The sequence below is a fragment of the Buceros rhinoceros genome, unplaced genomic scaffold, assembly GCF_000710305.1.
Source record: "Buceros rhinoceros silvestris isolate BGI_N320 unplaced genomic scaffold, ASM71030v1 scaffold9713, whole genome shotgun sequence".
In the NCBI taxonomy this organism is placed as follows: domain Eukaryota; kingdom Metazoa; phylum Chordata; class Aves; order Bucerotiformes; family Bucerotidae; genus Buceros; species Buceros rhinoceros.
In genome coordinates, this window is record NW_010403074.1 from 36,873 (window position 1) to 56,831 (window position 19,959).

The 19,959-nt window shown below is 51.8% G+C and overlaps 1 protein-coding gene across 1 annotated transcript in view; it reads right to left on the minus strand.

Moving 5' to 3' along the window:
* Positions 1-3,007: 3,007 nt before the first annotated feature.
* The window catches only part of MYO1D (myosin ID), a 58,224-nt gene continuing 41,272 nt past the window's right edge, over positions 3,008-19,959 (minus strand). Inside the window, exons 13-18 of the mRNA XM_010132865.1 lie at positions 18,575-18,798; positions 17,366-17,510; positions 16,685-16,789; positions 9,239-9,352; positions 5,678-5,832; positions 3,008-3,098 (exon numbers count right to left, since the gene is read on the minus strand). Of these exons, the coding sequence (XP_010131167.1) occupies positions 3,008-3,098; positions 5,678-5,832; positions 9,239-9,352; positions 16,685-16,789; positions 17,366-17,510; positions 18,575-18,798 (834 nt within the window). The remainder of the gene's footprint in view (positions 3,099-5,677; positions 5,833-9,238; positions 9,353-16,684; positions 16,790-17,365; positions 17,511-18,574; positions 18,799-19,959) is intronic.

Here is a 19,959-nt window from a genome sequence, read left to right on the forward strand (position 1 = left end):
GAGAAAACCCCTCGATGGGATGCTCGATCAGGAAGGCTGGGGTGGCAGCTACGGAACGCGGGGACGTCGTATCCCTGCAGCGCAACGGCGGCTCAGGAGGGACTGCTGTCCTGGCTTTGTATTCCGATCATAAATTCCTCTGAGACGAGAGGGAGCTGGACGGAGCCTCATGAAAGGGCACAGAAAATGCTGAGTGCTCTAAAATATTAAAATGTTCATCCTTAGAAGTATGAGGCTTCTAAAACACTTAGAGAGGTGGAGGAGCAGCAGAACGGATTTGAATTTTCTATTCTAAGACACTGCGAAACATGTATCACAGCTTCTGACAATCTACATGCTGGTTTTTTTCCCCTTGACCACAAATAATCCTTCCAGTTTCACACCACAAGAACAGAAAGGATCCGCCTGTTTCAGCCCAGTAGATCCATTAGCTAGAGACTGGGAAGGAACTGGGCAGCTCAGCTAACGCTCTGCAGAAGGCCAATACGGCAAACCACCATTTGTGGGTGATACCCACACTGGTGTGTGGGCTGGAGAGGACCTTTGGGCATCGCGGTTAGAGTCTCTGTGGAAACCTGGTTCTACATTTTCACAGTAATCAACGATTTTTTCAAGTGCCCCGACCACCATTTGTGCCAATACGGCAAACCACCGCTGTGTGTGGGCTGGAGAGGACCTTTGGGCATCGCGGTTAGAGTCTCTGTGGAAACCTGGTTCTACATTTTCACAGTAATCAACGATTTTTTCAAGTGCCCCGAGTAAAACTCCCGAACACAAACTGTTGGAAGAGTCCGTCTCCTTCAGGCTCATCAAGCTCAAGAGCTCCTCCCCTCCACCCAGATCTCCACCCCAGGAGGACCCCGGACCTTCGCCTGCAGCGGCAGCATCGAGGTGCTGCGCCCACAGAGCGACTCGCCCGTGGTTCGGCCACGCAGACTCCCCTTTCCACGGGGTTTTCCACAGAATTTGTGTTGACAACGGCAGCAGGATCCGGGTGGGCTGGGGAAGGAAAAACTAAGCACACCCCCCCTCCTTGTACTCAGAGGAAGGCCAGAAAATGTAATAAATTGCTACTATTCATGTTGGCAGAGAAAAGAATCGACCTTCAGATGGAGAGGGTGAGTACTCAAAGTACTCAAAAAAATTCAGGATTTTGCTGCAAAAATTCAACTCTCTTGAAATCCCGAGCTCATTTTATTCTCACTGTCACAAATCCAAGACTGCAAGAGACAAAGGGTTTTTTTCCGTGTCAGGAACAGATTGAGAAGTGAAACATAAAGCTCCTTTTCCACTGGAATACGCGACGGGGAAGGTTTCCCTGGCCAGGGGGTCAGGACCCATTTCAGAGACACTGAACGACCTCTGCCGCAGCAGCAGGTGAGGTTTAGGAACGGAAACGACCCTCTTCTGGGCTCCTTAACCAGCTCCCCTCTAGCAGGAGAAGGGTTTGGAAGAGCTCAGCGGCATGGACAGCTCAAGAAACCTTTTCCAAAATAGAAAAGAATTAAAAATTAGAACTAAAAAAAAAGAATTAAACAATAAAAATTAGAGTGTGCTTCACTGAGGTGCCTCAGTTCTGCCTCTTTGTGCCCCGGAGTCACTCAAAGCAACAAATCTTTAATCTATGCAACCTATTTTCCGGAAGTTTCTTAAGCCAAGATACAACCGAGGGGTTGACAAACCTACACAGGAATGGCCAGAGCTGAGTATAAAGGTCATAAATCAGCCCAAGGTAAATCTTAGCTACGACATTTTTTTTAAGTCACTAGTTGTTATCCACATTTTTCAATCTAATTTTTACAAGGACGCTATTTTTCCTTTTTCACCGCCCTTCCGCAGGGTCGAGGACCCGGCACTCGAAGGCCGAATTTGGGAGCTGGGTTGGGGCTCCCCGCAAACCACAACAGAATTTTACCAAAAATTCACGACGAGCAGCAATCCTGTACGGAGACAAAGCTCCAGCACGGCAGGACCGTCAGGGAAGGCTCTGACTGGAGGCAAGTCTGCTCCTTTGTCCGGCTCCAGCCGCCGCTGACAATGGCGTCAGCCCCTGGCACGGCTGAATCAGAGCTCAAGGCGGCTTCGCTGGCAGCGCTGACAAAGGACAAATCGCATTAAAGAGCAATTGAGAAGCAGTTTGTTTCCAGCCCGCCTTCCCGGAGCAGCCCTCGACTCCTTTTGATCTCATCCAGCCTACAAGAAACCACCAGCGTCGGTGGAAACTTCCAGTTAAAGCGCTCGTCACCGGCCCGGCTGCCGACCCCCGCTGTCAGGGAAGGGGTAATTTTCACAGTGCTCTCAAAGCCACGGTGACAGATTAATTTGATAGCAGCGCTGGCGACACCCGTCCTTTGTGCCCAGGGTTTCTGCCTCGCGAGGTGCTGATTTCCTCGGAATAAGGGCTCTGGGTGAGCCACACCACCCCCCTGTGCGCCCAGGGACCAGCTTGGGCTCCTCTGCCCTTCCTTGCCCCCCAAACCCGCCAGGGTGAATCCCCGTCGGCTCCTCCTGCCGACGGAGGAGACACTTCTGTTCCACCGCACTCGTGAATCTATTTGTTTCAGTTGCTACAAGAGAGAGTTCACCAGTTTTAAAAGAAAGGAACAATTTTAAACTGCTTCAACCAGGCGGTTCTGTCACAAAAGTGCAACTTGGTGACGAACTGGGGGGTTTAACCTCTTGCGTGATACCTGGGCCTCAGCTGGGAGGTCCAGTTCTTCCTATCAGTGGAAAAAAAGGCAAATAAAAAATACTGAATTGATGTTAACCAACCGGGCTCTCCTACGTCACCATTCGCGTTCCGGACTGTGCTCATAACTGAGCGGGGAATTTTCTCCTCGTAGGATTTTTCTGGCTTTCAGGTCGCGGTTGCCGATCAGTGTTTATACAGCTTCTGGAGCCTGGGGACCACGAACCATCGGGGGGTAAAGGATGGAGAGGGTAAGTCCTTTCCTGGCTGAAAACCCTCCAGCCTCACTCCTGCAAGAGCTCCTCAGGTCCCTTTTGCTCAGCGAGGGCTCCAGCGCCCTGTGAGCTGGTTGCCCGCACTGTACGCCCGAACGCTGGCAACGCGCAGCAGGTCAGAGCACCTTCTCCTCCTGCCAAGCAGCGTAAGGAGGGTTCCACAACCCAGATTGCTCCTACGGGGACCACCCATCACACTGCTGCTAGAGGAACCCTCCAGCTGGCTCATGCACTCACTCGCTCACCGCTCCTCTCCTCCCCTGGTAGTTTTGTGCTGTATAAACACTAACCTGCGACCGCGACCTGAAGGCCAGAAAAACTCTATGAGGGATAATTTTAAAAAGACCCAGCTTCAGGTGGATTTTCACAGGCAAAGGGAAAAGATGTGAACTCAGGCAATATGTTCCCAAATTTGAAGCCTTTTCGCCCAAGAGCAGGAAGAGTGGGAGTTCCCCTGAAGCAGCTGCCCCCACGCAGCACTAAAGACGGCACCTCTACAACATCGACACGGTTTCTTGCTGAAAATCCCCCAAACTCCCAACGCCAGATGTGTCAGCGCCAAAGTTCCCAGTTCAAAGAGTTTGGAAAAACGATAAAAACTGAAACAAAGCATCCGAGTTAGAAGGTTTGGGCACCCTCAGCCTCCTCCTCACCATTCCTACACACCAAACGGCGCCAAACGTAGTTCAGTCCATTCCCCACTGCACACAACCTCGTGACGGGTGTCGAGACGGTTGGAAATCGGTTTTTATGTTCAGAGAGGACCTCATGAGCCACCGTGTAACCAAGGAAGGTGCTCCCCACCCCCCCGGTGGAGCTCAACTCCGAACTCCCCTTACAGGGTCAGCCAGACTCAAGATCTTACTGCTGGAGCCACTTTCTGATCACAGAAACCACCTTCTGCCAGGCAGGACGCAGAAACCTGACACTCGCCATGAGGCATCCAGTGACTTTCAGCTAATCCTGTTTAATTCCCGAGGAATTCCCGAAGTGCCTCTCGTGCGAGGGGTCAGCTAATCCCATTCACCAATGGGATTTTTTTACTGTTAGAAAATGGAAAGTGACTGAAATCAAGAGTATTTCCCTTTATTTTGATCTATGGATATTGCTTTGAACAGGAAACCATGACATTTGGGTATTTGGAATATTAAACCTGAGCTGTTCCTGTCCATTATCGTCAGACCAGTAATTTTTATTAAATGCTAGAGAAAAAGGGGCTTTTAGACCAGCTCTCCCATTTAACCGGCTGTGCTGGGATCTGCCATTTGAAGCAGCAAAAAAACGTTACGTGAAGGTTAAACAGCCTGTAAGTATTTAACTGTCGCTCCTCTACAGACAGCGACTAGATAAAAACCTGATCTTTTGTCAAGATAAAAATGTCGCTGTTAAATCAGGAGAAGAAATGGAAAATCAATCGTCCATACCCGTATCCGAACGGCGCATATTTTACACCGAGTGCCAGCCCGCACACTGTCTCCAAGGGCAGAGCATGTGCCACCCTCCCGAGCTGCGCTGGCTACGAGGGTGCAAGGCTGGTGCTTCGCGGGAACGGGTGAGCCGAGGGAACCGCGGGCCAGGGCAGTGGGAACCGCGAACGGGGAGGACCTGGAGTGGATGACGGTTCCACAGCTCCTCCCTGGACGAGAGACTCGGGAAGGCGCTGGGGAGCATCAGCTCTCTGAAGGGGATGTCACCTCTGATCCAACCACGCCGAACTCCAGCTGCTGCCCAGGATTCCCGACCCCCCATCCCCGGAGCCTTCGCGAGCAGCTGCCTTTGGAATTAAAAATACAGGGGGAAACGCAAAACCAGAGTGTTTGCGGGTGCTTTTGAGCACTGAATTTCTCAAAACAAGTTGTGCCGATGCTGAGGATTCATTTCTAATGACATTAGCACCTCCCTCCAGCAGCAGAGACAGCAGGGACCCTCACTCCACGGAGTGAACCCTTGCACCAGAGTGAATCCTCCTATCAGAGTGAGCCCAGCCACTTCTCTTGGATTCGTGAACAAAACGAGCTACCGTGACCGCAGTTCACTCCCGGGGAGCTGCCACTTGTAGCTCCGTATGAGTATTTACCTACAACAAGTCCTCTCGTGGGTCATCAACGGAGCTTGATACTGAGCTGGCAGGAGCCAGCGCTGCCTGCGATGCTGCTCGACACCAGACCTGGCCTTCTCTGGGCTGCCACGGTGCTGCCTGCCGGTTCAGGTGGCTACTGGAAGCCCGGTGTAGGACAACCAGTAAGTGTTCTGCACACCAACCAAACAGCCTTTGCACATTGATTTACACGAGGGACAATTTTCGAGAGACAGAGGTGACTTTTACAGCTCAAGAGATAAATCATCTGCCCCCGCTGGGGGCAGGGGGACCAATTCGAGACACCAAGAGCTGATTCTTAATTTTCTGTGTGAAGAGTTTGACTGTAGAAGTGCTCAGGGGACACAGTGACACACTCCAACTGCACCTTCAGTGAGGTTTGTCCCCGAAGACCCAAGCTCTGTCACACACATAGGAGAGGCAGGAGGGACGAGTGAAGTTGGGAGGCTAAAAAGCACGTCCCAAAAACGCAGGGAAAGGACGTCCCTCTGGCACCCCAGTAACACGGAGAAGTCACACAGCTAAAGCTCAGGACTGGCACCAACAGGACCTCAGGGGAGTTGCTGATTTGTCACGCCAGATTGAGCCGTCACGACGTCCCCCCCCAGCACTGACCTCTTGAAGTGACTGGCCAGGACTCCCACCAGCTCCCCAATCCTGCTGTCGTTAGAGGGTTCTTTACTGAAGAGACAGACAATCAGGTCCTTGTTGTCCTTCGTGTGGAAGACCACGAGCTGGTCCTTCCCATTGGAGACACTCAGGCCCACCAGCTGTGAAGAGAAAGCGAGGACAACGTCAGAGATGTCGATAGACCTTTGCTACCCGCCAGGTGGATTCTCCCCTCCCCAGGTCACCACGCTCGCTCTCCACTTCACCTCTACCAGAGAGCTGAGGGCAACGGCCAGGTACAGGCCCTGGTCTTCCTCCCACAAGCAGTTTTTTGGAAGTCAGCAGTCTCAAAGGTGTGGGCAAACCTTTCTGCCTTGACTGGGTTCCCTCTGAGCAGCCCTGTCCCATGTCACTGCAGAGCCCTCTTGCCCACCCCGTACCACGGACCACCCACCACCGACAGCACCGGCTAGGTTTCTAACAGTGATACTTTCTGTCCTCAAAACCTCACGCTAGATGACATCTAGCATCACCGTGGCAGAGCCACAAGGCTGCTTTTTCTTTCTTTTCAAAGGAAACTAAGAATAATCATGGCTCTGGCCAACAACCATCTCCAAACCCACAGAGGCCAGGCTGGAAACCCAACGAGACGCAGATAATGTAGGAGCGAAGGTTCCTGAAAGCCAGAACATTGTCATGAAGAACGGGAGTTGCAAAGCCATGACGACTCCAGTGTTTAGTATGGATTAAGGTCTCGCTGTTCTGACAAAACTAAAAGGGGTGAGGTTTGGGTTTGGGTTTTGGGGGGTTTAATGGTAACTGCTCCTTGGCGCTTTAAAAGCTTTGTCCTCATCGTCTCCAGGGCATTTTTAGGAGCGGCAATCTGGGTACACAGGCTGTTCAGATCACTATTAGAAAAGGTAAAAATATAATCTGTGCTGGGAAACAAAATGTAAGGACAGGAGAAGAAACACCAAGAGACAAGTACCTTAACAAACCCGTGCTAAAAAAACCAAAATTAATAAAAGGGTAAGGCAAAGGAATGATGAGTCCAGAGAGGGGGCAGAGCAGACCTTCCCTTCCACCACAGCTACACAACTCCTCGGAGCCACCCAGGGATGTGCTGGAGAAGCCCCATCACCCTCCAAGTGAGAGGCCCCCATCCACCACTTGGTGGAAACTAAAGTCTCACCGGTCCCTTCGTAAAGCAAAAAGCCGCCTCTGCGACCCCGCTGCCCGGGCTGGGAAAGGTACGAGCACCGACCGCGCTGGAGACACCTCGCTCCTTCCAGAGCAGATGCCAGCAGAGCCCAAACCGCTGTGGTTGGTTTTGCAGCCACAGCGGACCCTTTCCAGGGAAGCTGTGTCTACACGCAGCACCGGCCCGGACAAGCGGCCTGTTTTGTGGAGAACACTCCATACCGGTCTGGAATCACTCCTGTTTTCCTGGCTTACTCCCTCAGTACCGCAGCTGGGCTCAACTGCGATCGCCAGGACTGTCAACGCCGAGTGACCTCCCGCTACCAGTTGCGTGTCCCCAGCACAGGTGGGGTTTATTCTCGACCGTTCACGCTATTTTGAGGTTACGAAATACTTCGAGCCACTCTTCATGCACAGGCATTAACAGCTGCCTGCCATTATGGCATCCCTTAAAATTAATTTGCATGCTTAAATAACATCCTGCGAGCACAATGGCACCGCGGGGACGGCTGCCATCAACGTTTTGAATGTGCACCGAGTGTGAAAGATGAACAAGCTGAAATCTCAGGATTTGAAAAGCCTATTTAAACATCAATTATTCAACAGAACCCTGTTAGAAGTTCAAGGGCCCTTTGAAATTTTCCAATTTCGCCCCTCGCCGTAAGACAATCTGAACAAATAACCACAACACAAAAGAAATCATTTCAGAGAAGGTGATTTCCTCAGTGTTTACAAACACTGACAGGAGCTCTGCTCGAAGATCAGGCAAAAATTCTCAGCATCTACAGAACATCCTTTATTGTTTCCACCACTGTGCTGGGAAAGGGAGTTGCAAGATCCTTTCTGCTGCTCCATCGCCTTTTAATTCCTCTCTGGTTTCTCTCCAGGTAAGAACAAAAAGCGAATTGTACATGGGTCCTTGTGAGGCGGCTGCCAGAGCCCTTGCGCTCTGACATCCCCCGAAGCAGAGCCTCAAGCAGAGAAACAGCCTGGGTCAAAAAGGAAGTTACTGCTTCGGCATCGCGGGGACAGAATTGCAGACTCCTCACCAGGGACCCCAAGCGCAGAGCCCGGACCCGAGGGGCTGTACCTAAACCAGTCAACGTCGCTAAAGCAGACGGGGAGCTGTAGTGCGGTTTCTTCAGCCGAAGACAAGTCTCTGGTGGTACCAGACATCAGCTGACTGTCTCCAGCGAGATTTCCATGGAAACGCCATCCTGGAGGATGCTGCGTGTTGACAGGGCGCTGTCGAGCGGCTGCCAGCGAGCGGCCCTGCTAAAGGCAGCCCAGGTCCGGCCCAGTTCACCTCTACACTTCGGAAGGACAACCCTCCTTCCCCCGGGAACACGCGTCCTTTGGCAGGACACAGCGGATACACCGATACATCACCACTGCTGGAATTATGATGCGTTTGCGTCTCAAAACTCTTTGTATCAGCTCAAACAATTGTTCTTTCTCTGGAAGGGACGGGGTCTCTGGGTCACTGACAGGCTCCCTGGACCCTGACAAAGGGTTTCCAGATGAGAAGAGAGCGGGCTTGTTTGACCAGCAAGGAGGTGGGAAGAGGACCCGTAAATCCAACACCAGGGATGGAGCCTGAGCTAGTCGTTCACTCCACGTCTGGGGATTAGATTTCCCCGTTCCCCTAACCCCACCTCTGCTCTTCCAGCAGTGATGCAGGTGACGCCAGATTTACTATTTCTCCAAATCCAAATGTCCCAACCAATTTGTGTACGACATCTCCACGCAACCCAGCCGGGTCCTGTAGGTTTAAGATAACCGTCATGGTGTTACCTCAGGCTGAGGAAAACGAAGAGGCGGTGGAATCCACTCCAGGATGCTGAAGAGCTACGAGGAGGCTTCCCCCATTCCCTTCCTGCCAGGGCTAATCTGCGGCTTTGTCACCGGCAGCTGAACTCGGCTACCCCGAAGGGCAGACACCGCAATATAATTCTGAACTTAGCTTTGGTAAGATTTACATTAAACATGAACAAATATTAAAAAAAAAAAAAATTCAAACGTGACACGAAGGATCAAACAAACCCCTGGAGCAGAAGCCACAGCGAAATGCCAACCCCCTCACGGGCCCTGATCTTGCAGCACACAGCAAATAAAACCGAGCAGAAGAAAGAGCAGAAGAGTGTGAGGAGCGGTTTGGGTTATAGCTTGTCTTTTATGTGCTGAAATGAAAAGCTAACGAGGTGTGTTGGGGGTGTAGGTAACCGCTCTATAACTGGTTTAGGCATTAAATATATTAAAAATAGCAAACCAAGGTCTTTTTTGGGGTATGAAAACAGAGCTAAGCAGCCGGCGTGGTGCCTGTGCCCAAGAGAGTGCGAGGTGGGACTCCCCAGTCCTCGTACTTACGTTGTAGAGGGGGATGGTCTTCATCACCTTGTACTGCTTCATGGGGTCCATCTTGTAGAGGTGCCGATCGGTTATGAAGATTGCTCTGTCCTCCACCTTATTAAAGCGGTTGACCTGTAAAGAAGCAAATTTTCAGTCCTGCTCATCGGTGCAAGCACACGCAGAATAAAACTCAGCAGCAGTAAATACGCAGAACTCACACAGCTCCTGCCCAGGTTTTCTCCACAGACCTTGGAACAAGGGACCGGGAAGGTGAACCCCGTAACCCCGTTATTTTGCTCTGCTCTCCTGACTCCCGCTCCGCTCCTATAAGGTATTTAACTACTAAGAAAATCACTTAGATAAGCACTTCAAACAACTTCCAGCTTCCAAAAAGAGACCAAGGAGTTCTAGTCCTTACTCTGCACCCTCTGGCGAAGGTGGGGCACAGAGGAGATGGAGCCGGGCTTCTCAGAGAGGAACCGCAAAGAACAAGAGGCAACAAGCACACGATGCAGCAGCAGAAAGTCCAACGGGACCTAGGGGAAAAGAATCTCCCTCGGCGGGTGGCAGCCCTGGGACAGGGCTCGGAGGGGCCGTGTAACCCTCATCCTCGGGAATTTTCAACACTCAGCTGACCGAGAGCCTGAGCTCTGACTCCTCTGACTCCGCTGTCAGCCCTGCTCAGCATGGGTGGTTGGTCCACAGACCTCCAGAGGTCCCTTCCCACCTAAATCACCCCGTGATTTCATCAGCCCGCGCTACCGAGAGAAGAGACGTCGCAGTGTCTGAAATATTCAGGCAGTTCCGAGCAGTTCAGCACTCACAGCGTAGCGTTGCCAGTGGGGAACATTGATATCTCCACATCTTCACAGTGCCACTGGCTCTTCTGCTGTAAATTTAAGATCAATTACAGCTCCACGCTACAACTCAGTGAAGAACCATCAGGTGCTTGCTGAGGCAAACTGCTGTATGAGCACCTGGATCTCACCGTGGGGACTGTCTGTGCGTGCGTCCCACCTCGCATGGAATAAGCTCAGGCACACTCAAGAAGCTGGTTTGCTTTAATCTGAACTCAAAATTACTCACCTGGGACGTTACCTCAGTGCTGTCTCGCAGCACACTTACATTTTTGGTGAGGATGAACCCTAAAACTTTGTGGTTTTTTTTAAAAATACCAATTTTAAGTTACAGTTCTGAGAAGGTAAAAATTAACAGGTGGAAGACGGCAACACGTGAACCCCCCAGCAAGCACCACAGGAAAGAGCCGAGAGCACAGCCCCACGTCCCCGGACGGTGTCGCAGTCCCCACAGCCAGTAAGGGCAATGGGCAAACAGAGTTATTGAAGCACCAGCTAATGGTGCAGAGGGGTGACGCAGTCCAGCAGCAAGCCACGTGCAGTCATGTCATCACATCACTTCATTCGAGGTGCTCTGCGGGTCGGAGGTCACGACTAGTGTTGGCCACCAACCACGTCACCAGCAACCTGACAAATGAAAGCAGCAAACCCGCTGACAAACGCACAGAAGCACCTCTGAAAACGACTGTCAAGACATGCAGCGGCTTACTAAAAACGCACTAATTCAAGGGTACAAGATACTGCATGTGGCACCTTCACAGTAACATCTGAGCTGGGGAAGATCCAGGACGACTGACACTGATAAACGGCTGTGGCATCTCTTTGGGGGTTAGTGTGGTTGATTCCAAAAACAGGAGCGGGGGGATCACGTTACAGCAGGAAACAGAACTCTAACCTCTCCAGAGGAGCGTCTGCTGCCCTGGGACGCTGCCTTGGGTCACGTCTCCTGTCTACACACAGATCATTTCAATTCCCCCATCCCAGCACAACCCATCGCAAACATTCTCCCAGGCTGCCGGTAGCGCTGCACCCCAGCAAGGGGGTTTGCACGGGGGAAACGCGCCTCACCAACGTTACAGTTAACTGGTCCGGGAAACACGATGCCAAAGGAGAACGTCTGAGGCCATCCAGACTTTGAGCTGCCCCAAGGGGCTGGGTGCTAAACCGTCACCAGGCAAGATGCAAAGTTTTTTCAACAGTAAATGAGGAAGTAGGACGTGATGTAGAAATTCCTCTTCACGAAGGCGAAGCTGGAGTCATCGGTGTATCAGAGTCACAGAGCTATTTATTAGTCAACTGAGAAGGGCAGACAAGGGTGAGACGTGATGAGGCGGAGGAACATAAATAGGCTTTTCCGAGGTGAAGTCAGGAGACGAGCAGCGAACTTAAATATTCTCAGCCAACAGGCAGCGGATGACAAAGTTCAGAGCAGATAATGGCAAAGAATGCAAATTGCAGAGCTCGAGGACAGCTTTAAATTTACAGCCCCAGCTCAGAGACTGGAGATGATTCCAGACAGCTCTGGATAGATCCTGCCACAGACATGCCAGGCGGCGGAAGACGAGCAAGGCGTTAGCGTGCGGTACGGGCCAGTGCGAGGAGTCACGTCCCGGGTGCCACGGTCTCCCCTGGGTAGAGTGTGAAGCACTGGGACAGGGAACATGAAGGAGGTTCTGAGGGTTCAGAGAAGGTGAAGAACACGACTGAGGGCCTGGAAACCCTCCCGGGAAGAGATGCTGAATAACTGGGAGTATTTTAGGAAGCAGATGAATGGGAGAAAAAACCCAAAGGCTCTGAACCACTGAATGGCCCAGAGAAAGTGGGTTAAGAGTGTCCGGTGCTCCAGGGCGAGCTGTTGGAGCAGAGGAGCACCGGCTCCCCAAGCCATGAGGTGGCCGTGCAGCTTATGGCACACCATACCCTGCGTCACCGGCTTCTCCAGCTGCCCCACACAGACCTCAGCTCTAGTTGGCCGTGGTTCCCAACCACAACTTTCTGCTTTATTTCCATTATTTTGAAGAGTCTGCGGCACCCCATTGCCAAGGGTCCTGCAGCTGCCACCCAGAAAGCGGGGCCAGGTGCCCAGCTTTCGCAAGGCAACATAACACCATAGTAGTTCCACAAGCAGGTTTTAAATTCTTCTTGAATTCCTCTCTTGGGGTTACCCACTGGTTTGCCACCAAACAATAAATTCAGCTGAACAGCCCAAGAGACGCACTGCCAGGGAGCACCAGTAGCTCTTCTCTTCTGAGAACACATTCTCCCTGCTCCACAGCCCCTGTCACTCCAGCTCCTTCCACAGCATCGCTTTGCCCCAGGCGTCTCACGCGCCGGTGCCATGGTGAGGTACGTAACACACGCTGTGTTTTTCCAAGCAAACTGCCGTCTTGGGAAGGACACACAGGAAGGATCCAGACAAACCCCAGCACCGCGGCAAATGCCACCATTCTTCTGAATTTGGAGGAGCAGAGTCAGATACAGATTACAGCCCCCGGAGAACAGCCCTTCCCAGCATCGTGTTCTCTGCACCTTCTGGGCATCTTTCACTTACAGTTTTGTTGATCCAAATGTGAATCACTCTCAATTCAGCTTGACTAGCTCATGGGGGAAACCGAAGGTCTAGCCTTTAGCAGAGAAACCTCCAAATGAGCTTTTCAGGTCTCTGCCAGCAGCCTCTAGATGCCGCAGGGCACAGGGCTTTGGAAGAGATGCTCTCTCCAGGGAGCCCGGTGCCACAAATGAGGGAGAAAGTGGGAAGAAAAGCTTTATTCTAAAAAAAAAAAAAAAAAAAAAAAAAAAAAAGGTAGCGGCTCTGATCCGCAGCGGCTACTAACGAAATCTTGGCTGATGGGAATGATTTTGTCAGAGAATTATGTCAAAAAAAAAAAAAAAAAAAGAGGAAGCTGTGATTTCCTCGGGTTCCTAAGGCATTTGGGTTCCTAAGGCAAAAACCTGAAAATTTCCTTTGACAAATGCAGAGCACCACAAAGTTTTCCCATAGATAGAACCAATCTTTCACCTCTACTGCGAGAAAGCAAGTCCACGCGCCTCCCGTCAGAGAGGCTTCGTTCTCTTCACAGACCTACAGAAAGGGCTATAAAAGCTTCGGTCCAGACAGATTCACCCATTAATATTCATTTCAAATGAAATGAGGACCCCACGCAGAGCTAAGGAAAAACCCTCCAGCAGCTGGACCCTTGAGGAGCAAGCAGCTCCCTGGCTGCTCAGAGCTCTAAGGCTGCACCGACACAGTGTCAATGTCCAGCTACAAAAAACCCACCTCAAAGAATTTAATGGTTCAGAAATATCTCACAGGTCATCAGACACGATCTATACAGAAACACTTTTAAATACATCAACTCCAGGCTCATGTTAAATACACAAACTCAGGTTGTCCAGTACTTATCCAAGGAAAGCAGCGGATCGGGCTGCCATTTCCTGACCGCTGCAAGAGCGATGCTGCTGGCCACAGTCAAGAACTACTTCACTCACGCTCTGATGGTTTGGTGCCTCACTGAAAGCCACAAGGGAAGACTGATGCTGCTCCAGAAATAAAACACTGCCCTCGATTCACCAGTGATCTCCCCCGTCACCAGCAGCACCTTCCTGCCTGACATGGGGACCAGCAGTAACAGCTCGGGACCTGCTCGAGGATCCTCGAATTAGGAAAATACATGAAAATACACCACGAATGAACTTGAGCAACTTTACTCTGCGGACTGATGCTGTGTTGAAGAGTATTGTTTCAGGGAAGCAATGAAACCACCTGACAATTAATTACCTTTACATTTCTACATCTGTCCCCTGCTAAAGCTTTGAGAACCAAATTCCATCTGAGAAACAAACAGTAACTGCCTGTTAGTGCGAGAAACCCGACGAACGCCGGGTTCCAGCGCTCTGACCTCCAGGCAGCCTAATGCTGAGGGATGACACGGGAGAAGGACGAGGCTAAAAGGAAACAAAAGGTACTGGTTTATACATTTATTTTTTTAAAAAGAAAAAGAAAGAGCAAGTGGAAAGAAATTCCCCCTACCTCGTGGCACCGGACGCGCCTCAGACTGCCGGTATCTTTTGGGCAAGAGGCAGGACGCTGCCGCTGCTGGTTTTGACAGAGAAACCCCTCTGTTCTCAACAGACAGCTCAGGATATAAACCGGTTTGTGTGACGAGTACAGTCACACCAGGGCTGTTCTGAGGGTGAAGACTGCGCTCTCGCAGTCACGGCGCAGTCGCTCCCCGGCTCTACAGCCGCTGCTTAGTCTGCGATGCGATGGTCAGAGCGCAGGCCCAGCACAGCACCTAAAGCAGCGCACTGCCTGCAAAGTGAAACGTCACGTCTTCAAAAGTCAGCTCTTCGTCCGATTAGCTTTCAAAGTTCAGGATTGTTAGTTTTCCTCCTTCGCTCACCTCAGGCTTGCCTGGACGTTTCTTGTCCGTACAAGAGGGAAGACAAACGGTTCCCTCCCAAAGGCATTAATTCAAGCACGGGTTTGACAGGGGTCACTGGCTTTTGAGTTCAGCCACAGCGATGTCCTGAAATCGCCAGGCTCACACATGCCCTTAATGACGCTGCGGAGTCACAGCCTTGTCTTCCGGCAGTGCAACGATTTCACCCGTTCGCTGAGGAGAGGTGCTCCTCCGCGCTGCTTTAACACCACCGTTTTCCTCAAGGAGATGCTGCATTTTGACGGCATTTAGCTCTATTTGTTCTGCCTAACACAGATCCTTAAGAGTGAAGACCAGAAGAAGAATTAAGGATCCCAGAGACTCGGGCACAGGTGGGTTGTGGGGGTGTAGCAGCTCCCCTGTGGCTTCCTGCCTGTCTCTGTTGGTGGCCGCAGGTCAGTTTGTCTCCTCTTGGCCCCGCTGTCACCGCACGTGTACCCTGCGTGCGTCCTTCCTTCCCTGGGCATCTCCAAAGCCTGGCAAAGGCAGCCCCAGCAAACCAGGCAGGCGGAGAATTAAACTGGGCCTCTTGGAGAAGAAAGTGACCAACAATTTAACCTTTAAGAAAGATCAAAAAAGTTACAAGAGAATTTCAAACGACAAGTCTAGAACCTCGCAGTCACTGCGGTATTTTCCGGTTTCTGCTGAGCTGCTTTTTTGCAGCACTCGTGGTCAGCTGAAGCATTCTCCACCCCTGAAAGCACCCGTAACCTTCCAGACTCAGGAAGCAACCTGCTGGTGCCAGGTACCACCCATGGCACCTCCAGACCGCTTCTGCCACAGGCTGGCACACCAAGCAACAAACCCCAGCAGAAAATGGATTTTTCCAGCAAGTAACAGGACGACAGAAAGGCCTGAACGTACGCTCGGGGAGTTCTGCAGACGCCATAAACAATCCGGACCTTGCTGGGAGGTGGGAGCACTGTGCTCCGATTGCTGCCCAGGATACGGTGCAGGTCTGCGATCAGAACCCGCTCTCCAACCGGAGATCATCCTTCAGAGCCCGGTCGGGAGCAAGAGAGAGAAGCGTGAGGACTTTAAAGCGTGAAAGTAGCGTAACAGTGAGTGGAGTCCAACTGCCACAGCGGGAACATGGGTATTACACACCCCCGCCCCAAGGAGTCCCTCACCCTCGCTCCATTCCCATCCCAAAGAACGATTCCTGCAATCACAGAGTTAAGAACTCAGTGTTGTGTTTGTACAATTATTCTGGTTTAGGAACAAACAGCAACAATTTGCAGCCGGTTCATAAATGCATTAGAGGAGGAATGACGGTTTTCAGCCTACGGGGAACAGCCAGAGGGAAAGTCTCCTCCATCTCCTCGCCCCTAACGGAGGATCCAGCCGAACTGCTGGGAGGTGGGAAGGAGGAGGGCTGGATTCAGCCTCACCCGATCCTCCTGCAGTCCAAACAATAACCCCGCGTTCCCTCAGACCGCCACGCTCTAAGGAGAGCGCGTTAAGGGCAGCAGAATGCTCCGGTTTGGAAAGCAGGAAGAGGGAGTTATTTTTACAAATACAAACCACCGCTGAATAACCGATGGACCTCACTGCCACCAGCACCGACGTTTTGTTACCAAGTGAGATTTGATGCTGTAAAATTAATTTTGCGGTAACTGTTAAATCAGGATCATAACAGTAACGATGCAGATGCTCCACTTCCAGCACCAGCAGTTGAGCCGTCAGAAAACACAGCTTTGGAGAAGCACTCCAACAGCCCCCGCCTGCCGCTGAAATCGCTGCTGCCTGGTGGCTTTGGGAACCGAACTGTCCTTCCTGACAGACACTGCCGTCACTATAAACCACACAAGCACATTCTTCTAGTCAGTTTTTTAAACCTTCCACCCAATTGAAGGGAAAGCTCCTTCTGCTATGAAAAAGGTCAGACCCGAACCAGTTCCACAGAATCGAGTGAGTTTAGTCGTGCCACCGACAGGCAGAGGCCTGAGAAGCCACTTGAACCAAGCACCCTCTGGTGCAATGGGCTCGGAGTCACGGATCCACCAGAAAATCCCTGATACGCTCCTTCGAAACAGGAGCATTTGAAGCTGCCGCTGTTCCAGCACCTCCAGGCTCCCCTCAGGCTTCCCAAGATCTCACCTCACCACGAGGCCCCTCCCACCCAAGCCCAGGCACCCGCAGACCAGGCGCGTGCCCGTTACCTTGCGGACGTGACAGGAGAAGAGGACGTTCATGTACTTGTCCTTCCGTTTCAGCTCGTTGGCAACAGGGATGAAAGAGCCCGTGCTCTGGGGGTTGTCTGGTTTCTGAAAGAGCAAAGATGGGCACGTAACTCTTCTGGAATGCTGAAGGAAGTCACTGCACTGCGTCCCACGGAGGCTGAGGCTGCACCACCGCGTCCGAAGGCTTCCCCCAGCCGCTGCCTCATCACGGAACAGCAGGGCTGGACTTTTACGTGCTTTCTGAAAAACCACCTTAACAAAACAAAACGCTTAAAGGAAGGACGGAGCAGAACGCAGCAATGCAGCTCGCCTAGAGAGCATCTCTTTGTTCCTGTCCATTTGATGCTCTTTCTTAACATCCCATTAGAATTCTAGTTTTACATCGACTGCCCTCCCAGCTCTGGCCGTTTGCAGAGCCAGCCAACGGCACTGCTCGTTATACTCAGTGCTGCTTGGGATGCTCGAGCTGGGCTTAGTGTTCACAAAAATCACTCCCAGTGCAGTGGGAGGCAGACTCTGAAACTATGTGAACCCATTTCCAGAAGAAACATCAATGCGATTCTCCCTCCCAAGAAACCAAGCGACGCTTTTTCCAATTTCCACCCTTCCAGCAGGCGAAGCCCCAGCCATCGCCCTGACTGCTTCTGCACTTGTACTCACCAGTGCGAGGTAATTCCCCTCCCACGCTCTTTGTAGGCCAATATCAGCTCTGTGACCCTTCAGCACCTCCATGGCAGCGACCTTGGCCCTCAGCTGAGGTAGGACTTCTGGTGGGACGCTCCGGATGAGTTCACCTGCTCTCCACCTGTCACAAAGCATCTGAATCAGCTCCCAGTCTGTACCACGCGTGAGGAGGAGTGCTGCTGCCAGATCAGCTCAGCGAAGACCCCCGGACTATAAATGTCCGGGGAAACAGAAGCTCTTCCACTGCATTCATACAGCTGGGAACTTCAGCTGTCGTTTTCCAGCCATGTATCATCGACTCCTAACGCATTTGGCTGGGATAGTCCCTGTCCCACACCCAGAAGTCGACTCCTGGCACATGTGTTTCCAATAAAGTTTTTGTAAGCCCATTTTTTGCCTCATTTACAACATCATTCTCCTTTAACAGCCGAATTGAAACCGTAGCACGGAACAGGGCAGGACAGCCCATCCATTACTCTGTACCACACGCCAGCCTTCAGCAGCAACACCAGGACTAATGCTGTGAAAAGTCTTTTAGCAACTAAAAACTTTGTCGTTATGATAATTGAGGCTGTTCTGAAAGCAGGGCTCTACCCAGACAGGCTGTGGGCGTAAAACCCAAGGCTGCCCTGATCCAGTGCTGGTGGTAACCCCCTTCAGGCAGCTGGCTGGGCTGCAGGTCTCCGGAGGCCCCGTCCGGCCAACACTTCTCTTGTTCGGCGACTTGCAGAAGTCACTGTTTTTCAAACTGGAATCGTAACTACTTTGCCCTCAACTTACCAGAGGAGAAAGTCACCAGCTTTGAGGTATTAGGAGGTTGTGATAAAGGTGTGAAACATCTCCCCTTGCTCGTTGTATTGCAGAAAAACACTGACTGCCTCTAAGAATCCTCGAGGAAGCTGAGAAGATTCCTTTTCTACTGCTCTCATCTAACAGCAGCTGCTCTGTTCTTTTAAAACCAACCAGAAAGGCCAGAAAAGGGCCGAGGGAGGAACTACAACCTCCATCCTGACTAAATCTGTGAAACAGAATAATTATTTGCCTGGGCAGGGGTACCAAAGGCACCGACACCTGCATCTATGACGCGCAGTGAATGACCTTCCATCGTTTTTCGCGTTCCGGATCAGGCTGTAGCTGGGCACTCCTCCAGGCTGGACTGGAAGGACACGAGAGGGGTTTTCGTACCTGTGGTAAATGGCCTGGAGCGCCTCTTCGAACCGGCGCAGCACTTTGGGTGGAGTTGGCCACTGCACGTGCTTGCCGTAATCCTTCATGAGCCTCACGTTGTGGAAGCGCCGGGCGACCTCCTGGATGTAGGACTTCACTTTGTAGCGCCGGTAATACTTGAGGATGGTGAGGGCGGCCTTGGTCCTCTTGTAGCGCAGGCGAGCCAGCGTGCCCCGCCAGACCTGCCGGGGGAGAGAGCTTTAGCAACCAAAAGCAGAAGGTAGGATTTCTTCCTGCACTGCTGAAATCCATCCGTACGGTAGGTCTATTTTAGAGACAGTGATTTCTCTGTGCCAGTCAAACACCACTGGAAAAACACCGTGTTTACCAGTGGACCGAGAAGCAACTTCAGCTCTGATTAAAACAAGATGGCTTTGAAAATCGTTTGGGGAATATTGTTCTGGCTGTGGCTGCGCAGCGAGCAAATACACACCACAAACAATATCCTCCCGAGCTGCCAGATGGGAGGCCGGCTCTGCCAGCAGCGCCGGGAGCCTCTCCAGTGCCTGGAGAGCACCATGGGCAGAGAAGACGCCGTGTGCTGGGCTGCTCCTCCCGACCCCGCTGCGAAGAGGCACTGCAGGGCTGGGTGCAGCGCTGACGGGGCTCCACACGGCTGCCAGCTCCTAACCTGAAGACTCCGGCACGACGGAGTGTGGCAGCTCAGCCAGGCTGGGTGGGTTGGGCCACTTCTGTCCCATAACCAGAGAAATGCGGATTCATCTGAGCACTCTCAAACCGTCCCGGAGGGATTCGTCAGCAGCTTCACTTTCCCTCTGATACAACCCGCCAGGACGAAGATTGTATTTTTGTTTCTTTGTCGAATTAAACCAGAAGGATAATGAGCCTCCTACATACGAGTGTTCACTGCTCGCAGCAGGCCCCACTGCAGTTTATTTCCCTCTCGAGGAACATCCCACAGCATCACTGATGCATATCAAGCCTTCTATTTACAGAAGAATTAATTAATTACCTGAGGCAATTTCCAACACGATATTCACTTTATGAAGCTGACGTCAAAGGTTCTCTTGGCAGCTTTACGGATAATCCTGATACACGGCTGAGATAAACTCTATGCAGCAAGTGGGAAGGCAGACGCAAGGGGCTGCTCCCCTCTGTACTCTCGACATTCAAAGAGGGTGTAGAGCCTTTGGGTCCCACACCCCTCAGAAGCAGAGGACTCCCTCCAGAGTGACCCCTCCTCTTCTCCTTTGGCCTCGCTGCCTTGCCTGGGAACCTCCCCGTCGCTACAGACGTGATTTATGTAGCTCCGGCAGAGCCCAGGGAGTCGCCTGAGCACCCACCACATCACTGGTGTGTTTGGTGCTCCGCAAAGCACATTT